At 42.7% G+C, this 22,372-nt stretch overlaps 1 protein-coding gene across 1 annotated transcript in view; it reads left to right on the top strand.

Annotated features, from left to right (window-relative positions):
• The window catches only part of LOC138260178 (uncharacterized), a 199,833-nt gene that overhangs the window by 109,009 nt on the left and 68,452 nt on the right, over positions 1 to 22,372 (top strand). The window contains exon 4 of the mRNA XM_069208423.1: positions 3,896 to 4,059. Within this exon, the coding sequence (XP_069064524.1) occupies positions 3,896 to 4,059 (164 nt within the window). The remainder of the gene's footprint in view (positions 1 to 3,895; positions 4,060 to 22,372) is intronic.

Here is a 22,372-nt window from a genome sequence, read left to right as displayed (position 1 = left end):
AAGTGGGAAGGTGATGCCCAGATGTGGGCTCCATGCTCACTGCAGAACTGGATTCAAGCTAGCCTGGCTGATAAGGGGTGGTACCCCGAAACCGGTCCCAGAATGCTTTTTTCGGGTCAAGGGAGGACCTGGCCTCGCAGTTCGTGCTGGATTGTTCCCATGGGGTGCATGGTTAAGACTGATTTGCATATGGCTGTGTCCAAACTGGGGTGGCATGGTGGGCAAAAATACAATGGATTAAACCCAGATCTTTTTGACTGAGGGTGAATGTTTGCATTGCTCAGCCTTCGGTCCATCATCTGTTCTTTTTATCTTTGTCACTCTATATGGAAAGGGTATGGCCAGACGTGGGTCCATGCTCACTGCCCCACTGGATTAAAGCTAGCAGGGCTGATGAGGGGTGATACCCCAAAACCAGTCCTAAAATGCTTTTTTGCCAGTCCCGAGAGGACCATCCCTGGCAGTTCGGAATGGATTGTTCCCATGGGGAGCAGGGTCAAGAGTGATTTGTATATGGCTGGGTCCAACTAGGGTGGCATGGTGGGCAAAAAAACAATGGATTAAATGCAGATGTTTGTTACTTGGGTGAATGATTGCATTGCTCAGCATTCTGTCCACCCTTGTTTCTTTTTGCCTTTGTCACCTTAAGTGGGAAGGGTATGCCCAGGCGTGGAACCCGTGCTCAATGAACCACTAGATTATAGCTAGCCTGCCTGATGAGGGTTGGTATCCTGAAATCTGTTGTAGTATGTTTTTTTTTTACAGTCCATAGAGGACCTGTCCTGGCAGTTCAAACTGGACTGTTGCCATGGGAAGCAGGGTCAAGACTGATTTGCACATGGCTGGGTCGAAACTGGAATGGTGTGGTGGACAAAAAGTGATGGATTAAACCCAGATCTTTGTGACTGGGGGTGAATGTTTGCATTGCTCACTATTCTGTCCATCATTTGTTCTTTTTGCCACTGCTGCTCATAGACAGTAGTGTGGGCTACAACCCTACACAAGAAAGAGGGGAGCTCTTAGCTAGATGAATAAATGCATTTTTACTGAGGATGACCAACTTATAAAAACTTTTTTCTTTGAATGGTGAGTAATTAGGCAAATGTGCAAAATGGTATAATTTGGGGAATTTTATGTAATAAATGTAACACAAAATACCTAAAAGTGCACAAGTTACAGCTGAGCACTTTAAATTTCGCCCAGGCATAATTCAATGATGACTCACTATTCAAAAATGTTTTTGCCAAACTCATTTAGAAACCTTAGGTCCAATATTTACCTTCTCCCACCTATATCTGTACCATAAAAAATGTGAAATTGACAATCTACTTATTTTCTGTTTGTTGAATCCTTTCAAAGTCTTCTGTTTTAACGAATATGAAAACGTTATTTTCTCTCTTTTTTCTGCATCGCTTTGGATATTTCTATAGAACATCTACATTGTGCACTTCTTCTGGGAATGGTTGCACTATTCTGACTGATGACTTTGGGGAATGAATGAGAATGCAGTACTGCATGATTACGACTTCATGTACTCAAAAATGCCTTTATGAATTGGCCACGAATTTCTGACTCTGTAATAGTAAAATTACAAAGAGAGTAAGGCTCTTTATTTTTTTGTCAGTTGTATATAAATAGTCCCAATGTATGTGTTTTAGGACCAATTCTCAAAAGCATTTAGGAATACATTAGTAGTACTACTTCATTCACAAAAGCATAAATGCTTTTGTGAATTGGCAAAAAATCTAGCAATTACTGTAAACGTCATTGTCGTTTATCCTACTAAACCTAGAAGTCATGTCGCTTTAATAGCTACAATATTGGTGTGATAACATTGACTTGACAAGTGACACCTTTGGTATATTGAGGACATCTGGCACTTCGTATAGGCTGTGATGTAACTGAAACTTTACTTTTACTTCCATTTATGACAACTTGAGAGGAATTATACGTTTTCAATCGAGCATGGTGCCGATTTCTCGCGCAGTTTTCTGTATCTTGGTTTGAATGCCTGTTAATCTGGGAACTTCTACGTGTCTACTTCACGGCACGATTTTCCGCTAATTTATACCGTCTCACGATAGCTTTGAGTTTGTCTTTTATCTGCAGGACGGCAACTGAGAAACAGGATTTTCCTGTGTCTCAGTTCTTGAGTAGATCTGAAGGCCACAGTGTTACCTTTCTTTCATTATTTGGGGAAACAGCACATAGACGCCACTTTACAAAAAACATTCGTAAGTGGGAAAGTAGTACTTTTACCTACTCTTACAAGCCTTAGTGGCTAGACCCCTAAAAATTAAACTTCCTGCTACTGAAGGTACAAACAGAGAACACGCATTTCTATTTTTATTCTCTGATTATTCCCATTTGATTAACATTTTATATGTTTTAGGGTAAAATCACAATGACATGGAAGAGTACGTAAAGGAATACTCGGTAGTACCAGTTTATGTACTCCAAAATGTATTCGTGGATAGCCATCTAGTATTGAATGATAAATGGGCCTTCTTTGAGCCAAGGTAAAAGAGGAGACTGGAGCCTCAGAGTTCGAAGTGGACTTTGGGCCGTATTTATACTCCGTTTGCGCCGAATTTGCGTCGTTTTTTTCGACGCAAATTCGACGCTAAACTAACGCCAACTAACGCCATATTTATACTATGGCGTTAGAGGCGAATAGCGCCAAAGTTCCCGGAATGTGCGTCATTTTTTAGCGTGAACCCCTTCCTTGCGTTAATGATATGCAAGGGAGGCGTTCCCGTCTAAAAAATGACTCCCAGGCCTTTACGTGGTATTTATACTCCCGGGCAAAAGAGACGCCCGGGAGTGGGCGTGGCTAAAAACGGCGCATTTGCGCCGCTTTTTAACGCCTGGGTCAGGCATGGCGTTAAGGGACAAGTGGGCTCAAAATGAGCCCAGAGTGCCCTCCCCTGCCCCCAGGGACCCCCCCTGCCACCCTTGCCCACCCCAGGAGGACACCCAAGGCTGGAGGGACCCACCCCAGGGACATTCAGGTAAGTTCAGGTAAGTTTTTTTTTATTTTTTTTTAATAATTTTTTTTGGCATAGGGGGGCCTGATTTGTGCCCCCCTACATGCCACTATGCCCAATGACCATGCCCAGGGGACAGAAGTCCCCTGGGCATGGCCATTGGGCAAGGGGGCATGACTCCTATCTTTACAATGATAGGAGTCATGTTGATGGGGGATGGGCGTCGAAAATAAATGGCGCAAGTCGGGTTACGACGATTTTTTCGACGTAACCTGACTTGCCCCATTTTAAGACGCCCATGCGCCATTTTCCCCCTACGCCGGCGCTGCCTGGTGTACGTGGTTTTTCTCGCGCACACCAGGCAGCGCCGGTCTGCTTGCGCCGGCTAACGCCATTCAATAAATACGGCGCCCGCATGGCGCTTCAGAATGGCGTTAGCCGGCGCAAAACTTTTTGACGCTAAACTGCGTTAGCGCAGTTTAGCGTCAAAAAGTATAAATATGGGCCTTTATGCGTCGAAACTGTTCCCATATTCTTTCTGCAGGGTTAATACTTGTCTCGGCTTGGGTGAACGAAAGTCTAGCAAAACAATTATGTTTAAAATAAAATCTGGCTAATAGTTGATTTAGGTTTGAGGCTAGGAGATGATTTAGTATATATATTTATGACTTTGCTGTATTGGTTTATTGATTTTGTTGATGTTACCGAATTACCCTTGAAAATCACAGGGTCTTATGACCGCAGTACCATTTTTGTCTTGCTATTGGATGCTGGCACTTCAAGATGTTATAATGTGGTAGCTACATGTACAATATGCATGCTGCATGCCTTAACACATATGCATTATTTGGAAAGAATAAACGTTTATTATATTGATGCATACCTTATGTTTGCTTTTCGTATTTTAGAGGCTTGCCTACAGTGAGGAGAATCCAGTTGCTGATGCCGCAAAACTATATTGGCTGTTTTTCAGAACTGAGCAAACTGGACTTCCTGGTGTAGTGATCACAGCGCTGCTTTATACGCTCATATTCATCATTTCATTTTCAGTGCTATATTTTTATTTGCTCAGGTAAGAGCACCCCTTCATAACTCACAGTTTTTCTTTTTTTTGGAAAATATAGGTGTCCGGCAAATTCATTATGCTGTTTATATCTTAAATGTATTCGATAAGTGACATGCTCAGCCAAAATGCAGGAACAACAATTTAAATGGAACAGGTAATAGAACATAATGCCTCATTAAGAGTTACGTTTTTGAGGAAGAAAAAACGTGCCTTCTAAGGACCAATACACCAGGGTGTCTGTGTTATTTACCAGGAGTGGGATGACCTCCCCATTCAGAGGTTCGTAAACGGAAACACCAGTAGTACTGTGTGTTTCCAAGTTTGTAAGATGTAAAAGTCCCATTGTGCTACATTATCCCTATACAAAATACACCGGATTGTATCTGCCGAAATCCGAGCAGGGATAAATTGCAATATGACAGGTAATCTTTATATGTGGGTCATCTCCTGTTTGCACCTCAATAAAGATTATTGCCATGTTACAGCGACTTAACATATCAGACCCTTTGACACATAATGAAGAAATAATATTGACCATAAAAAGTAAGAATGCTGTATGATGGAATCCCAGGCAAACTTTTATAACCATCATTTCCGCCATCCTTGTCGGAATAATTATTTTGTGAGTGTTAGACTTTTCATCATTGGCGTGGTCTCCCTTAACTTTTTGCCTCTGTTTCCCAGGTTGTTGATGTGTGCTGAACTCTGCTTTTGCTGTTTTTGTTACTCTGGGCACTTTACCACTCCTAACCAGTGCTAAAGTGCAAGTGTTCCTAATCAAAATGTGTATGTAATTGGTTTATCCATGATTGGCATCTTTGATTTATTAGTAAGTCCCTAGTACAGTGCACTAGAGGTGCCTAGGGCCTGTAAATCAATTGCTACTAGTGGGCCTGCAGCACTGGTTGTGCCACCCACATAAGTAGCTCTGTAATCATGTCTCAGACCTGCCACTGCAATGTCTGTGTGTGCAGTTTTAAACTGTTCATTCGACTTGCCAAGTGTACCAACTTGCCAGGCTTAAACCTTCCCTTTTCTTACATGTAGGGCACCCCTAAGGTAGGCCCTAGTTAGCCCCAAGGGCAGGGTGCAGTTTATGGTTAAGGTAGGACATATAGTAATGTGTTTTATATGTCCTAACGTTGAAATATTGCTAAATTCATTTTTCACTGTTGCAAGGCCCGTCCCTCTCATAGGTTAACATGGGGGCTACCTTTAAATATTATTAATGTGTAGATTCCCTTTGGGAGCGGATAGACACATGGAGTTTGGGGTCTCTAAGCTCACAATTTAAGAATACTACGTTGATTTTAAGATTGTGCGTTTGAAAATGCCACTCTTAGAAAGTGAGCATTTTCTTGCTTAAACCATTTCTGTGACTGCCTATTTGTGGATTCCCTGTATGGGTCAGTTTGACTGTTGGGCTGGTTGCACCTCTCACTAGACAGTAACACAAAGGGAGCTGGGGTGTAGTCTGCATTTCCTGATGAGCCATCTGTGCTAGGAGGGAGGGGAGGAGTGGCCACTCCCCCCTGAAAGGGTTGTTCCTGCCCTCACACAATGCAGTCTCCAACCCCCTGGTGTGTGTCTGGAGCCTGGCCTGGGCAAGGCAGGATTTCACAATCAAGAGAGACTTTCCTTTGAAGTAGGCCTACTTCAAAGGGCAAAATGGGTATAAGAAGGGTACCCAAAGCCACAGACTTTAGAACACTTCCGTAAACCAAGAGGATCCTCTGCCTGGAGAAGAGCTGAAGAGCTGAGGAAGAAGAGCTGCCCTGCCTGTGACTGTGTTTGTGGAGCTATTCTGCAGTTGCTGCTTCTGCCTGTGCTAGAGGACAAAGACTGGACTTTGTGTTGCCTTCCTCCTTGTGAAGAACTCTCCAAGGGCTTGATTTAGAGCTTGCCTCCTGTTGTTTGAAGTCTCAGGAAAAGCAAAGACTTCTCTCTGCCAGCACCTGGAGTCTCTGGAGAGACTCTTACTCTGCCAAGTGGTGCCCATCCAGTTCCTTGGACTCTGAAAGGAGAAGCTGGCAGCCCAAGAGTGAGAAATCCACGCACAGACCGCCGTGCAGGGAAAAGATCGACGCAACTCCGATATGCAGCTGAAAAATCAACACGCTGCCAGCTTCGCGGCTGAGAACTGACAATTGCCTGCAACGCGACTGGAAGATCGATGCCCAGAGCTGGGGAAACGACGCACAGCATCGCTGACGGAGGCTGGTGAGAGAGCAATCCGGGCTGCGTGTTTTTTGGACCATCGTGCGTCTGAATTTCTGACGCAAACACCACTGGGCATGTAAAAAGAACGCAAGGCCTGCCCGGACCTGAGAGTGCTGACCGGATCGATGCACTGCTCTCCTGCGGAGAGAAGAAACAATGCACGCCGACCCGACTAAAGGAGAAATGATGCAAGGTCTCGCTCGTGAGTAATATTGACGCATCGCATGCCCTTTTTGATGCACGTTCGCCCGTGCTGGGTTATTTTTGATGCACCCAAGGCACATTTTCACAGCGTTAGCGTTGTGTTTAAAATTACATGAAGACTCTTTTTGCATTTTTAGTGTTAATGTGTCTTGTGTGTTGTGGATTTTTGTCATATATTCTCTATTTTTCTAAACCTGTGTTTTATCAATTTGTAGTGTTTTCATTAAGTTACTGTGTGTGTTGGTACAAATGCTTTACACCTAGCACTCTGAAGTTAAGCCTAGTGCTCGTGTCAAGCTACCAAGGGAGTAAGTAGGGGTTAGCTGAGGGTGATTCTCTTTTACCCTGAGTACAGTGAGTGTCCTTGCTTGTACAGGGGGTAACCTGACTGCCCACCAAAGACCCCATTTCTAACAGTGAGTATAGTAGAAATTTTAGTCACATTTATAAGACATTTGTGAAAGATGGAGAAACTCACAATTTATTTGTGATTTTGGATTCAAAGTAGTTCACCCTTTCCCGATCTATCCTGACCTCACCAGAGGTATGAAGGTCTATTTAAATAACACATGTGGGCAACTCAGAATCTTATTTAAGCTTTTGTAGGGGTATTGTAGACCCTAAATAATTAATGATACAAGACAATAAAATCTCCAAACATTTGTATTGTTTCTATAATGTCCGCTATATATTAATTTAAATGAGGTTTATGATGGAGGTGTGCAAAATTATAATTATAGTGGTAAAAAAGTGACATTCATAATTCTTCCAATTGTGGAATACCATTCTCAAACAAAAAAAGAAGTCTGTGGAATGCTTTTTAGCACAAAATGTGATAACATTTCTAAAAAAGGTGTGTTATTTTGCTTCAAAAGAACAAAACTATTTTTGAAACGTTTTTCAAATGTTTTGAAATATTTGTACACATTTTATGGACATGTGTGATGTTTATGCAATGTCATAAAATTTGTTTGAGCAAAATCCTGCATTTGCACATATTTCCTATTCAGGGCATAGAGACTTGGGGCCTCATTTACAAGGCCCGTGGTGCAAGGCGGAGCAGCAAGTTCATTGCTGAGCCACCCTTCACCACCAAGAAAGGGCAGAAATGAGCATTTCTGTTCTCTCCCCTGTGCTTGTACACAAATTGCTGCCATGCCCAATGCAGGCACCCTTGCATCATGGTGCAAGGGTGCCTGCATTGTGGGGATGATTGTTTTGGTGCAAGAAGGGACACCTTCCTCCACAAAAAAAATCAATGTCGGCGATTCCCTCCTTTTATGAGCACACAAAGGAAGAGGAACAAACGGGAAGAAATAAAGATATTTCCCCCCGTTGCATCACTCTTACACCACCTCTGGGGTGGCGTAGGCTTTTGATGCATTTCTAGGTTTACACAACCTTGTAAATCTGGGAATGCATCAAAATCCATGGATGTTGCGTGGGAACACCCGTGCAACACCCATGGAAATAACTCCATAACGCAAAGTGAGGCGAAGCCCTGTGTTGCCTTACTCCATATCTACAAGGCCATGAAAAGCCACACACTTTGCTTTGCATGACCTTGTAGATGTGGGTCAGCACACTGCGCCACCGGTGCATCATAAAAAGTGATGCACTGGTGGCACAGGACACTTGTAAATATTGGCCTTGGTTGTTTAAATTACCAGTATGAGAAGTACTGCTAACTTATATTTTGTCCTACAGCTAGTACCAGGACCATAGAATTCCCTCAGTCAGGAAATGGTGCCTTAGCATGGCTTAAAATGGTGCTATAGTGGGTTCATGAGTGCTCGCTTGGTAACTCAGCCTGTGACTGAACATGGAATGTCTGCGGGTACAAAGTGGGATAGCACTTATCTTACAGTTTAATCTTAAGGTGGGCCATTGGCACACATTGGCTATTTTGCAGCCTTCTAAATGTCACCCAATCTGACTTATCAGAACTGATGTTTGGGCTACCAGCTTAAGGAAGATGGCAAGATGTAACAAGTTATTCTTAGAAGACCTCTCAGCAAAACAGGCATGATCGCATCAGGGGCCTCAGGTCATAATCTATCTCAAGGCCTGAGATGACAACTGTTTTATGCATTAGCAGTAGGGAAGTCTGGGAGTATTTTGTATTTATTTCCTTAGAGCTATACTGTCAGTGGATTCTAGAAACCTGTGAGTTGTCCTGGCCTGTCCACATTGAAGGTGGACTTAGATTGGCTGCAATTGATGCTAAAAGTAGGTTTAGAATTTAGTCTAATGTCATAACTCTCATTTAGGTAGTTGTGGGTACTAGGCATACAACTAATACTATCATGTGGCTGATTTATTGATGTGGAATAGGCATCCTCCTGTCACATTTTACTGGTTAATCTGCTCCTGCCTTCTCTTGTTCTTGCTCAGGTTTATGGTGGCCTAGCACCATTCCAACACCACATCAGCATCATTTTTTTACACTAATGTGGCATTGAAAGGGCAAAAAAGCAGCACCATTTTTAGAAGGTGGTGCAATGTTTGCATTGCGCCACTTAGTAACCCCTTGCGCCACATTATGCCTGCACCAGGCATAATGTATGCAAGGGGAGCATTCTGGCACTAGGAGGGCCGTAAAAATGGCGCAAAGGAATCTACAAGATTCCTTTGCATCATTTTTATCGGCATTTTTGAATGACTGCTAAGTGTAGGTGTTAAAAAGAGGCTTCCATTATGTTCAACGGGCCACTGGGTCCTTTTTTAGGAGTAGCGTGAAAAAATGTTGACGCTAGTGATGCAAAGCGCCGGACTAGCGTAAAAAATTATGATGCTAGTCCCCCTGACTACCACCATGGTGTGCTGTATTTTAAATATGGCACACACGTGGTTGTGTTAGGGTGGCGCTAAGGGGCACAGAAAAAGTGGTGCTGCACTAGCTGGGCTTCTAATTTCTATTCCAGTATCTGGTAGCAGAGTCTCATTCAAAGTTGAAGGTTGTTAGTGGATATAAATTAAGTTTCAGGGTCACCTCTTTCCTCTGTTAGGTTAGGACTGGTCATTGATTGTATGTTGCCAACCTCATCAGGGTCATATACCAACAAGGAAAGATTTCAGCCACACAGATTTTCTCTTGGAGTGGAAACCTGTTGTGATCCTGTGGTTTCCAATATAATTCTTTTAAATGCACATTTCTAGCATATCCTTCTGTTCTGTAGCTGTGCCATTGACATTATAGTAATTAATTCTATGCAAAAGCACATTCAGTGATTGATTAGTGTAGAAGACATTCCAGGGTTATCATAAACACGTTGGCCAACTCCTGCATAGTTCCATGATTTTATTTATTTTGTTATGTGGATTTGTAAAGTGCAGCTGATCACAGGCAAGAATATATATTAATCACCTGATTTCAGGCTTCTTTATTTTCATTTTGTTAGAAAGCTTGAGGTTCTTAAACACACGCAGGATACATTACATTTTGGCTACACTTTTCATTTTTGTTAGCATGTCTTCAATTTAGTTTACAGTAAGCATTTTTATCTTTATCAGAACTTGTGAAATTCATATTCATGTCCACTCTTTAGTCTAAATTTGTATACTATCAGGTGCCACAAGTCTAGTACATAATTTCTTTATCTACATCTGAAGTTTTTAGAAGCAGACACTTAAAGTAAACATATGACAAAGGTGAAGCAAATGCTTAGGGGCTTTTTGCATAGCTGATGTTTTTTGTGTCCCGCTACATTAGTCCAGTTATATCTAGTGTTGTAAAATCCCAATTTGATTCTGAAAAGTAAGATAAGAATCAGCTGTCAGTTCCTTATACAAACCCTGGAAATTGACCATTGAGGGAGAGAAAAACTTCACCCAAAGCGCAAGTCTAGATGGTGTGGCACCAGATTCCACTTGAACTGAAGAAGGTTGCAGCAAGACACTTCTGAGATTCAGGCTGCACTGAATGTTACTGTCATAGTTTGACTCTTGCTCAAGGCAAGACTGCTGGTTTAAGGATGACAGTACTTATGTTTGTAGGCAACTATGTCAATCCTACAACAAGTCGCAACTGGCGTCCCAACCCTCCCGGCTCACAAGCAGCACCTCACCAAAAACCCAAACAGTAAAAAAAGTGATTTGTGGCAGCCTTTACGCATGGACTCATGAGTATGACATCTCAGGGAGTGCCGTGGTAAAACGGAGATTTCCCCTTCCTCATACGAACAACATGTCTCAATCAAAAACAGGCAGTGAAGGAGATGCAGTAAAGTTTTCAATGGGGTTTATTAATAAAACTGCAATCTACGATAAGTTTCATGGGCTGCAATTATAAGGATAATGAACAATGCAAGAAACTGAACTGTAAAGACGAGAGTCATTACTACAAAGACCCCCACCATCTTGCAGTAACATGAAATGACATGAGATGTGAAATACATCCTACTACACTAATAATGTGAACCTAATCTCTAACCTAAAGAGTGCTAGGTATGTTAAACCTAATCAGCCAATGCCATGTCCATGAGAAGAGCCCCCCACCCCTTGTTACCTTGGAATGAGGTCTCTAGCTCAGACTCCGTAGGGACACGAAGACTGGGTAGGTGCCAAAGTGATGTGCAGCATTAATAGAGGTGATGGCATCTGGTCGGAATCTCTCTGACTATCTGTCTAAGTGAGGTGCATTTAAACAGATCTGCTCGAACCCCTGACATGTCTGTTCCCAAACAATAAATGACAAGACATGCTTGGGACGGCAATTTATGTAAAAAATTCCCTCTAAAGCATGCAGAGGGAAAGTACCTAACCTATCTCCAGGTTGTTTATCTTTGTGACTTGATATTGACACCTTAGCGTGGTGGCACTGATAACATGAAACTAAAACATTGACCTAACTAGAAACTATGCAGTCATCTTTGAAACATATAATTAAATAATTGTGCTAAAACAGAGCAAGCTAAGTATGGTAAAAGTCATTAGGTGATGAGGGCACACGTCTACAAACCAGAAGGCTAAGCTGACTCCTGTTTCCCATTAAAACAAGACAGGATTCACTAAAATACCAGGTTGATGGTTGTCACTGTAAAAACATGATGCCTTTGCTCTTGAAACAGCTGGTAAGCTATTTCAGACAGATAAGAAATCGTGTCATCACAGGTATGTGCTCCATCTCTGAAAGTCAAGGAAAAGGCTGATTATTTATTGATCTGCTAGAATTAGCATAGTGCCTACAAAGAGCACAGTAAGGGGGTTAGGGCTACAAATTGTGATAATGATGTTACAATTTTTCCCTGTTGTTTTCACTGTGCACAAAATGCTTAACTGCTTCTAATTGTTATCTTCTGTGATGTTACCATACAATTGTGTGTGCATTAGAATCAGGAATTATTTTAAAATAAATATATCAAAATGCATATCCGATTTCTAGTGATCCTTAAGTGTGTAACTCATTATTGAAAGATTATTTGGTTTACCACTGTGTCCTTGAAACTATAAGGGTCTGTTAGTAACAAACAATATGCTAACCTAGCAGGAGGATTGCTTGGTGGTTGTCTGGAGCTACAGTTCAAATGGTATTTGTTCCTTATCGCAGTGCGTTGAATCAACTCATTGCACTCATGGGTTAGAAATTCATCCCCTGTGGTTTTGGGGTGAATCCCAGCATCCACAACAACCCCCCGCTTTAACTTGGTAGCTGATAAGCACCGCCAACAATAGATTTCTCTTAAGGACCCCTTTTATAGCAGTCTGATGACCCACCTAGCGGTAGCTGTAATTCAAGTAAGATCTCTAACAACAGGTTGTCCCTGCAAATGTGATAGAAAAACAGACATGTGTACTTACAGATGAGTGATAGTGTCAATGCGGGTGGTAGCCTCACTTTTATGTCTGGCTCTGTTAAGTAGCAGCTAATATTGATTTGAAATGTGTATTATTTCCCTCAAAGAAGAACGCCTTTAGTAATTAAGTAAATGGGATTCCATTATGAATGTCAGTGAATTCCAGTGCCAAATATAATTCCTTCACTGGCCTACAGACTGTGCCGCTGAGTACATCTCTAACGTTATTGTATTCTCAAAAATTGGTATTAAAGATATTAATGTCTGTTAATGGCTGGTGCTTTCTTCCGAATTGCTTTGTAAGTGTAAGCTGCTGACGTTTATTACTCTTCAGAATTAATTTAATTTGCTGTAATTGTAAATGATTTCTTTATGATAAATTATGACCATATTAATTGAGCTAAACCCGCACCAACACCAGACACTTCTTTTCTCCAAACCTTTCTTGAAACCATTTGTTTGGCCAATCATCTTTATATTTGTGGATATTCACTGCCAAAATGTTATCATCTGTCCTGCAAAAGACTAGATATACTGTGTTTAAGCTATTGTTTGAAGAATATTGTTAGTGACAGTGTGGAGTATTAGAGTATAAAGAAGTGTTTAAACTAGTTTATTGCCTTACTGTGAACGTGTGTGCACACACATACACACAGTTTTCTCCCTCTCTTTCTCTCTGTCTCTCTCTCTCTCACACACACATACACAACTTCTTTCTTAATCTCCTTTTCTCACTTTCTCTCCTTCTCTTTTAGGTGACTTCAATACACAACACACCTTTTATCACATGGTTCATTCTGGCACATTTTAAGGCTTCAGACAGCTTAAAAAGTAGATTTCTATGAGTAGATATACTGCCTTATTCTGCTTCATGTTTCTGAATCTGATTGATGTGCTCCAGATGAAGGCTGTTGAAAACATCAGCTGAGCAATAAAGTAAGTTATTCTGTCAAGAGTTTTGATGCATAGACAGAAATTTGATCAGTGCCCTGAAAGGCTAAGATTAATTTAAGTAGACTTAGTTAAATGTGGTAGGTACATGCACATATGCATAATACCAGATTCAACTTCACATCACCTCCCACTTCAAATAATTCCCAATGTACACATGCTCTGTTTTATAAACATATCCCTTTCCCTCCATTGGCTTATTCTACTCTTCATTTCTGAATTGTGTCCTGTGTGATGGGGGAAGAACAGAGGTTGTGGCCACAGCAGTATATTCATAAGGATGGATTATCTACTCTCAATCACCAGTAGTGTGGTGCAGGAAATCTGTTTTTATCTGAATGATTACACTAGATTTCTTCTCTTTTTTTACTCCTATGTTTGCTGGACTCAGTGCACCATAATACTGTTATACATTGTATCCATTGACAAGTCCTGTCCCTCAAGTGGTTCTGTCAAAGTTAGTTTCACTTATTTGGCTTTTAAAAAAAGTTCTGGAGTGTTATGAAAGATGGCACAAAACCACACAAATGACATAAATATTAAATATCATATGAGAGCAATATTGTGAATTCAAACCACCAAAATATATGACAATATAGGGTTGCCAGGAGCGCTACTGAATTTGGGCTCTGCTGTGGTTTAAAAGTACTTTAGTGACTTATGGTAGGGAAAATGCCTTTGCCATGTGGGAACATCTATTTTTAGATAGCTCACCCATAAATAATGCCTTGTTAGCCAGATTAGGAAATTATCATATATAAATGTGGTACACTGCATAGTAAGAATAGTATGCCCTCCACATTAAATTACCAAAAAGCTGTTTTCTCTAGGTAGGAAAGGCTACGTTCTATATGAACAACCCTTGATGTAAATAACATCCTTTTTTATATATTTGTTTGAAAAGGGACTAGGAAAAGGATGAAATATTATTTTTCATTTAATGAAGACAGTAATTTTTGAGAACTTCAGTGGACAAATATGTTTTAAAGGTGAACTTTGTGCTGCAAGAAAAAAAGGAGGTTCAGAAATTTTTTGTCTCTCAACCTCATTAAATGCACATTCATTGCTGAGAGTTAGTAACCCTGCTCCGAGAGGACAAAGGCTTGGCCTTGGGGGAGAAAGAAGGCTGGGGTTCGGTCATCAACTTCCACTTAACATAGATCAGCTCCTTAGGAGGGGGCAGGAACAATAGATCAATAAAGGACAGTCGTTGAGCTGGCATTCCCAGGAGCATACTAGGCTTTCTAACTACAACCCCTAGAGGACAGAAACCAATTTTGGACACTGACGGTGGGAGGGACTTCACCTGAATAGAGGAATGACTAGGAGAGTGCCAGGGCTCTTCAAGATCAAAGAAGGGCTTAGCCATCCTGGATTTAGAGTTCTCAGGAATTTGTGCAGTAAATCATAGAGGAAGTATTGAAAAAGAAGTTGGGAAGGTAGATATAAAATAATTAAGATCAGGTCATGGGAATTCACTGATCTCTGGTTAGTGCATAGAATATGACTGGGAACTCACCATTGCCTCCTCGATCTAGGAAGACTACTTATGAAGAAAGAATACGTTTTGTAGAAATGACTCAAGGCATCCAGGAATTTGATTTGCTGCCCATGGGTTAAGAGGATGGTCTCTTGATTACCTTCTCTAGAGACACAAAAAGCAGAAGGACTCTTTACATCAACAAGCCCTAACTGACCACTGAGTACAGGACTCTGCAGGAGGCGTAGATAGAATTAGGCCTTGTGCCTGGAAACCTGCTCTAAAGACATGAGGGCTGTCACACTGACCAGGATGAACTTTCCTAGCAGTTGGAGGAAAATGTGACTTAGGGCCCAATTTACAGTTTGGTGCACGTGGTACTTTGTCTTAAACGTAATGGAGTACCCTGCCAACCAAACCCTCAGTACCCATGCCTCACTAAGAGACAGGCAGGCCATGGGTATTCTGTGGATGGACCCCCAAATGGATCCATTAAGGGAATACATCCTCCGAAGGCCTTATGGAATAGGGGATCATAGGTGGAAGGACATTACACTGCTAGTATTATTTAGGTGGGTAATATAATGTCTGTTTTTTTCCTGTTCATTACCAGTTGGAAAAACTCCCACTGTGTGGGGGTAATTTTTAGTTTTAAAGGAAAAATCTCCCACTGTAGGAGTTTGTTTCTGAAAACAAATACTTTTTAAAGATTTAGGGGGTTATTCTAACTTTGGAGGAGGTGTTAATCCGTCCCAAAAGTGACGGAAAAGTGACGGATTTACCACCAGCCGTATTACGAGTCCATTATATCCTATGGAACTCATAATACGGCTGGTGGTATATCCGTCACTTTACCGTCACTTTTGGGACGGATTAACACTCCTCCAAAGTTAGAATAACCCCCTTAGTGATTGGTCATCAAAACCATGGCGGCTGTCCACAAAACGTTTAGTGCATTGGTAGATCGACCATGAGGATGGTTGCTTTCAATGTACAGAGTTGACCGATGAGCCAATGAAGTACCATCAGGTTGGTGGAGTTAATATCCTCCTCCATCCCTACGGACTCTACTATTGCAGTACTTTGTCAGTCAAAGTCTAAGGGCCTCATTATGAGTTTGGCGGTCCCATGACAACCATGTTGGCAGTGGTGGTCTAACTGCCAATGATCTGGTGGAGCGGACCGCCGTACTTTAAGTTTGGTGGTTGTACCCACAGAAAATCTCCAGTGGTCCGCCACCACCGCCAGGTAGTATAGACTGCCACAGTCACCAAGAAGCATAAACAGGCTGGCAGAGTCTGTCTTTCCACTGGGCCCATTACGAGGTTGCATACGACCAATGTGACAGTGGCGGTCCAACCACCATGTATCAGAAGACGGAAATGGACAATATAAAGGGAGACACTCACCTGCAGGCAGCTACACACGTCTGGAGCTGCCACAGAGCCCTTTGAAAAAGTCACGCTGCTGCTCATGCTTGCGCGCAGACAACAAAATCAATGCTGCTGTGGATGACAGCAACAGTAAGTACAAACACCTACCTGTATCATTATCCCTTAACAATTACATGTAGCACTGGCAAACACATCATGGGGGACGCTACCGGTAGCAGCAACACGTTTCATACTATACACACTCACTGACACACAGCAACGCAGACCCACACACACACTCACAGTGCACACCCTTTGGCCAGCACACTCACACTGCACAGCAACACCACACAAATACACACGGCCACACAGTTCAAAACAAAGGGACAGTGAAGGCTACACAACATTATAACACACAGCAACAACAACACACCTACAGCACATATATACGATCACAGCACACACACACACATATTCTACACTGGCCAGGGACTGCCCAAACACACAACCCACATACCTAAAGGTGTGACATGCAACACAAACACCACCAATATGAAACAACCCTGCAATGGACACACACATTACACCACAATGGAAGCACAATGACATAAACAATAGACAGAGACACAAATAGATAAAATAGACAAAGTGAAATACCTGTACAGATGAGATGCGACCATAAAGAGCAAACATCGATGGAGGCTGCACTGGGACACATGTCATGTTGAACAGGCCCATCATTCAACATGCACACAGGAAATGGCCCCACAGGGATCTCAGGGACAAACAATACCAAAACCTAATGTCATGCACAGTCACACAATGGATAAGGGCTATTCAACAAGGTGCATACAACTCTAACACCATGGGACATACTTCCACACAAACTAGCTGCAAGGGACACAAGCCTAAATGGACACATCCACACCGAAATACTAAGCAACCAAGCACAACTGAACACACTGCATGCCTGCATTAACAAAACTCAAGAATACACATATCACATGTGTACAATAGCCATATCAGGGGAACAAGTCCAACACCATACATGCCCACATTGCACAATGCAAAAAGAAATACTTACCACCAGAGCAAAACCAACATTGCATAAACACACAGACACAACACACAACATATACCCTTCCTTCGGGGGGCAACAGCAATGCACACATGCTCACATACCGCAGACAACAGCACATGGAGCAGCAAGCAGACACAAACACACACAACTGGACACACAGAACCAAAGTCACTCAGGAACAACATCAACCTAGGAAAGGAATTGCAGGACAGAAGTATAGCCAACAAAATAAACTCTTTAACATAAATGCCAGCAACAAATATGGCATGAATCATATACAAAGGCCATTGGCCAGTCCAATTAAATAAGAACCCATGGGACAGTGCTGTGCCCTTCTTGACCCCTGACTGCCATGTAACCTCCACAGTAAGGAGCATCAAGGGGGCAGGCAGGCACCTAAGGGATCATCCAGGGGTGGGGGTATCAGATTTGGGAAAGGGTGGTTTGGGTTTGGGCTTTGTAGGGGGATCCTTTTTGAGAGGGGTGGGCTTCTTCTTTTGAGGAGGGGTATGGATCTTTGCAGGGGGACAGAGGAGGCTTTGGAGGTGGAAGAGATGGTTGGATGCAGACTTTTTGTGGTGTGGTACATGGAGTGGAGGACAGGGATAAGGCCTAGGTCACAAAGGAAAAGTTTTTTGGACACATGGGGATGGTCATCAGAAGGGGGTTGGGATTTGGAGGTTGAGGGAGTGGTTGTCTGATGTGTAGGTGTGGATGTCTTGGGTGCATGCGCATGGGAGGTTTGCTTGTGTTTTGTGGGTGTCTGTTGGGTGGGTGAGTGAGGGCATTTATGTGTCTTGAGCATGGGGGGCTTAGGTGCTAGGGGATGCTGTGGTGGGTGGGTGGCTGTTGGGTGGTGTCTGCAGATATGCTGGATGTGGCGGTTATGTCAGTAGCAACAGTGTCTGCTGGTGTGGTGTTTGGGTGGATGTCTGCAAGTCTGCTGGGGTGGTGTCTGTGGGTAGAATGGGTGTGGTGGCTGTTTCTGTGACTGTTGTGGATTGTCTGTAGGCAGGCATGATGTGGTGTGTGTCATGCTGGGGTGGCTGGGGGTGTCACGGAGGGTAGTGAGTGTTGCTCTGTCTGCAGTGGATGTTGTTTGTGTGTGTGCCAGTAGTGTGTCTTGTGATGCTTGTGTTTGTGTGCCCTACCTTTGTCTGTTCAGGTGGATGCCTGAGAATCTGTTTGTGTGCTTTGGGTAGTTAGGGGAAAGGGGGATTTGGACTGGGAAGAGGGAGGTGGAGGGGGGATGGAAGGTAGGGGTGACTGGCTGCCATCAGTGTGGAGGCCAGAGCCTGAAAAGATCTCTTTGGGGCAGCCATTGCCCATGAATGCCTTCCAGGTATATATTGGTCTGCTGGAGTTGACCTGCCAGTCCCTGAATTGCATTCATAATGGTGGACTGACCCACAGAGATCATTATCAGGAGGCCGATAGCCTCGTCACTAAGGGCAGCTAGGCTAACGGGGGCTCAGGTCGGAGATGCCTGCGGCAAAGGAGACTCCCACCCTCTTGGGTGAATGGGTACTGCCACCTTGGTGGGCAGCAATAGTGAGGGTGGTGATAGAGCAGGGTGGCAACAAGGATGGTACTGGGGGGTCCCCGCTGGGTCCTCCACCACTAGGGAGTGGTCACTGAATGAGGAATCAAATGAGGATGATGAATGTTTGGTCTCCTCTGTGGCACTCCCCTCACCCTCTAGACTACTGTGTCTCTCTGTGTTGGTTGTATCTTGGCCCGCGGTCCCGTGACCAGATGCTTCCCCACTCTGCTGAGCCCCATCTCTTTTGCCTGCTGGTGCTGATGCTGGAAAAAGAAAGAGAAATGCGGTCACAACATGTACCCGATAACACATGAACCAAATCACTGAGTGACAAAGAATACCATCAGGTCAAGTAGGCCTCAGCAAAAAGTTACACCTAAGTGGCACATACATGTGCTGTGACATATGCTTGCATGCCATCTGGATTTCCAAAAGTTACAAAAAAGAAATACAGGATGTCAGACTACTACAATTGTATGGATGAAGTCTGGCAAACCCCACAACCTTACTACAACTAGGTGACCGCTCTATCCCCAATGCTGTACCATATGCAGCAGACTCCAGTTAGCTTGTAGTCAACAAAAGTATCTTATTGTAAAGTACAAACCTATTTTTCACACACAAGTCTTTTCACATATCCATTTTGCACTTTCATGAGCCAATGACATCCATCTGACTCTGATACAAAAGTGCAATATCCTAGAGTATTTGAAATGGAATACCCGTGTCATGATGGACACATGTCAACAATGTACAGATCAACAAGTGACACCTGTCACAACAGAGTCTAGGAGGTATTATTAGTTTCACACAGAAAGGCCTTACATGTGCCAATGAAAGGGTCACCATTGACATAAGGTTTAATATGTCAGGGACTTATGTCTCAAGAATGCACACAACAAAGAATCAGTAAGCCCTAGGATAGTCACCACTAATGTCTGACACCCATGACAATGACAACATATGGATGTGTCAGTAGTACACATCTGTCCCTTGAATTTTATAGAGACACAGAACTCATGTTCACAAAAAGGAGCACCACAACCTGTTGTCCAATGAGATGCAACATCACTGCCCACATCTTGGACATGTCAAACATGGTAGCCATCTGTGGATGAAGGCATGAACCCAAACACATGTGATTTCAACATCAAAGCAAGACACACCATGATGCATGACAACAGTCAGGAAACCTGCCTCAATCAATACACATGTGCAGTAAACCCTTCCACGTGAAACCACATCAAGGGCATAGATAAACACATATTAGACCCACAATCTTGGGACACCTGTCACATACCTCATTGCTACAGCAGTTCTGCATGCCAAATGACATACCATGAGACATGAAGGTATCTGTCAGACCATACACAAAGCCAACACACTCCTGTATGTGACACAACATGGAACGTACCACCATTGTAAATGTATCATTCCACTAACAGTTTGCCTAGCACATATTCGTGAGGGGATACAGGCATCATACCATCAACATGGTTGGGACACCTGAAATTTCATATAATGTACATTTCCTGAAGGTAAATGGACACATGCTGACATGTAGGCACAATGATTGTTGGCAACAGTCATAGGACACGATTCATGTCAATAGACATTCCCCACTTACAAAGTGAAAGTGGTTTGCTACATCAGCAAACAATTATCCAGATAAGCCATGCCACATATATGATGGGCAACAATACAGCACAGACTGCAGCGAGGCACAGCTATTTGACCAAGATCGTCACTGACAACAACGTTAGCCAATGGCTGTGTCCTTGGCGGAACAACCAAATACCACCATGACAACTTCAGCCAAGAGACATAGGTGGTGCCTAGAGTCCAGTGGAGTAGGTTAGGTACCCACCATCTTAAGAGCGTTTTCAGTTGTATATTGCAAATAAGAAATTCATCAGAACTCAGAAAAATGGTCTCAGCAACTGATAAGTACCGGTCTTGTCCTGTCATGTTTGTTCTACTTTGACAGCATTATTGTACATTGCTAGGCAGATATCACAGGTTTATTTTGGGTACAGACACCCCTCCCCCGGTCATTTTAAATTTGAGAATTTTCTCACATTATGAGTAGCATGTTTCATGTTAAAGATCATTTCTGTCCTGAGAGATGATGTGTACACATTTATGGTGAAGCAATGGGGAAACACGATACTTCTGTGTAATTGACAGTTGTAACGTGTACTGAATATCATGTCATCAAATCATGGCATGCCTTGTCACAGTATGTCAATAACAAGCAGTATTTATGTTGCAAGAAATGAATTGGATGATGGCTACACATGTAACTTGTCTGACAGGCCTGGACCACTCACGAAGCCACAGTGTTCAAGTCACACAAAACCTCTTATGCAATGTTCTTGTTGCACAATATCCCAAAGTTCCAATACCACAATATGCAGAATACTAAAAGGTTTCAAAGTTCCTTAACAGGTTAAGTATCATTATTTAGAAATGTTCTTAAACACCTATTTCAGCATCAATGTTTCTTGGGAGTAAAAATGTCACAGTGTTTCAGACAAGATAATATTCTGGATTGCTATCAATTTTTGGTAAACAAAGTCCCTCAGTAAGAAACAATACCCAGCATTGTTAGCAGTTTTCACCACACCGCTTTACAAAATTAGTTCCCAAAGTTTGGCATTGTTGATCTTTTTCGAATTGCCCCTACAAAACTAACAAAACATTTAGGTTAGTATCTCTGTTGAGCCATTCTTCATGAAACGAAAAAGCTTGCATAGAGTCCAGCCTGTCTTTCACTCAGTTTTCTCAGTAGTGTAATAATCACTAACCTTTAAATCCCAGGGGTGTAGGGTGTGGTAATATTCTTACTGTAGCATGCTTCATTTCCTCTTTCTCTTTTTCTTTTGCAGGAATTCCAGTGCAAGAGTACTTGGTCCAAAGGAAAGCTGCCAGGAACCAAGAGTGGAGTCAGAAGACTGCAGACCGATTGTGAGTGACCAGGTGTGGTTTAAATAGGAAGCCTCTCACATGGCTTTACATGGGGACCTGGGGGAATAAGTCATGATTCTCCCTCATGTGCTAGGAGCAGTCAATGTGCAAGGAGATGAATCATACATAGCACATTTCGAAGATGTGAAAAAAACACATACAAGTAATAACATTGCACACTCCTTCTGGGTTACAATATACATGAAATCCGAAGATTATGTAGCGAATAAACAAAACTAAATGAGCACTAGACTAATATAGAAATGTTCACCAGACTTATACAGAAAGACATCCTCCTGTCTACCGTCCACTGCCAGACCTTCAGGTCACGAAAGACAGACAGCTCATCCAGATGTACCATCCGAATAGGTAAGCAATTGTGGATCTCTGTTGTCAGCTGGAGCCAGATCTACTGACTTCCATTTCTCATCCAACTAGCATACCATACATTGTGCAAGTCGTGACAATGTTGCACTTCCTGGCCACAGGGGCCTTCCAAAATATAGTGGCCCCATCTGCTGGGATGTCCCAGCCTATGTTCAGTCTTGTGTGAAAGGATGTACTCTCAGCATTATTGAAACACCTGGACAGCTATATCCTGTTTCCTCAATGTTTCCTCAATGTGAGAATTTCGCACATGTGAAGGCTGACTTCAATGGTTTGGCACAAATCCCACATGTTGTAGTAGCCATTGATGGTACACAT

The sequence above is a fragment of the Pleurodeles waltl genome, chromosome 2_1 (assembly GCF_031143425.1).
Source record: "Pleurodeles waltl isolate 20211129_DDA chromosome 2_1, aPleWal1.hap1.20221129, whole genome shotgun sequence".
NCBI classification, from domain to species: domain Eukaryota; kingdom Metazoa; phylum Chordata; class Amphibia; order Caudata; family Salamandridae; genus Pleurodeles; species Pleurodeles waltl.
This window is presented reverse-complemented; position numbering and strand designations above follow the sequence as displayed.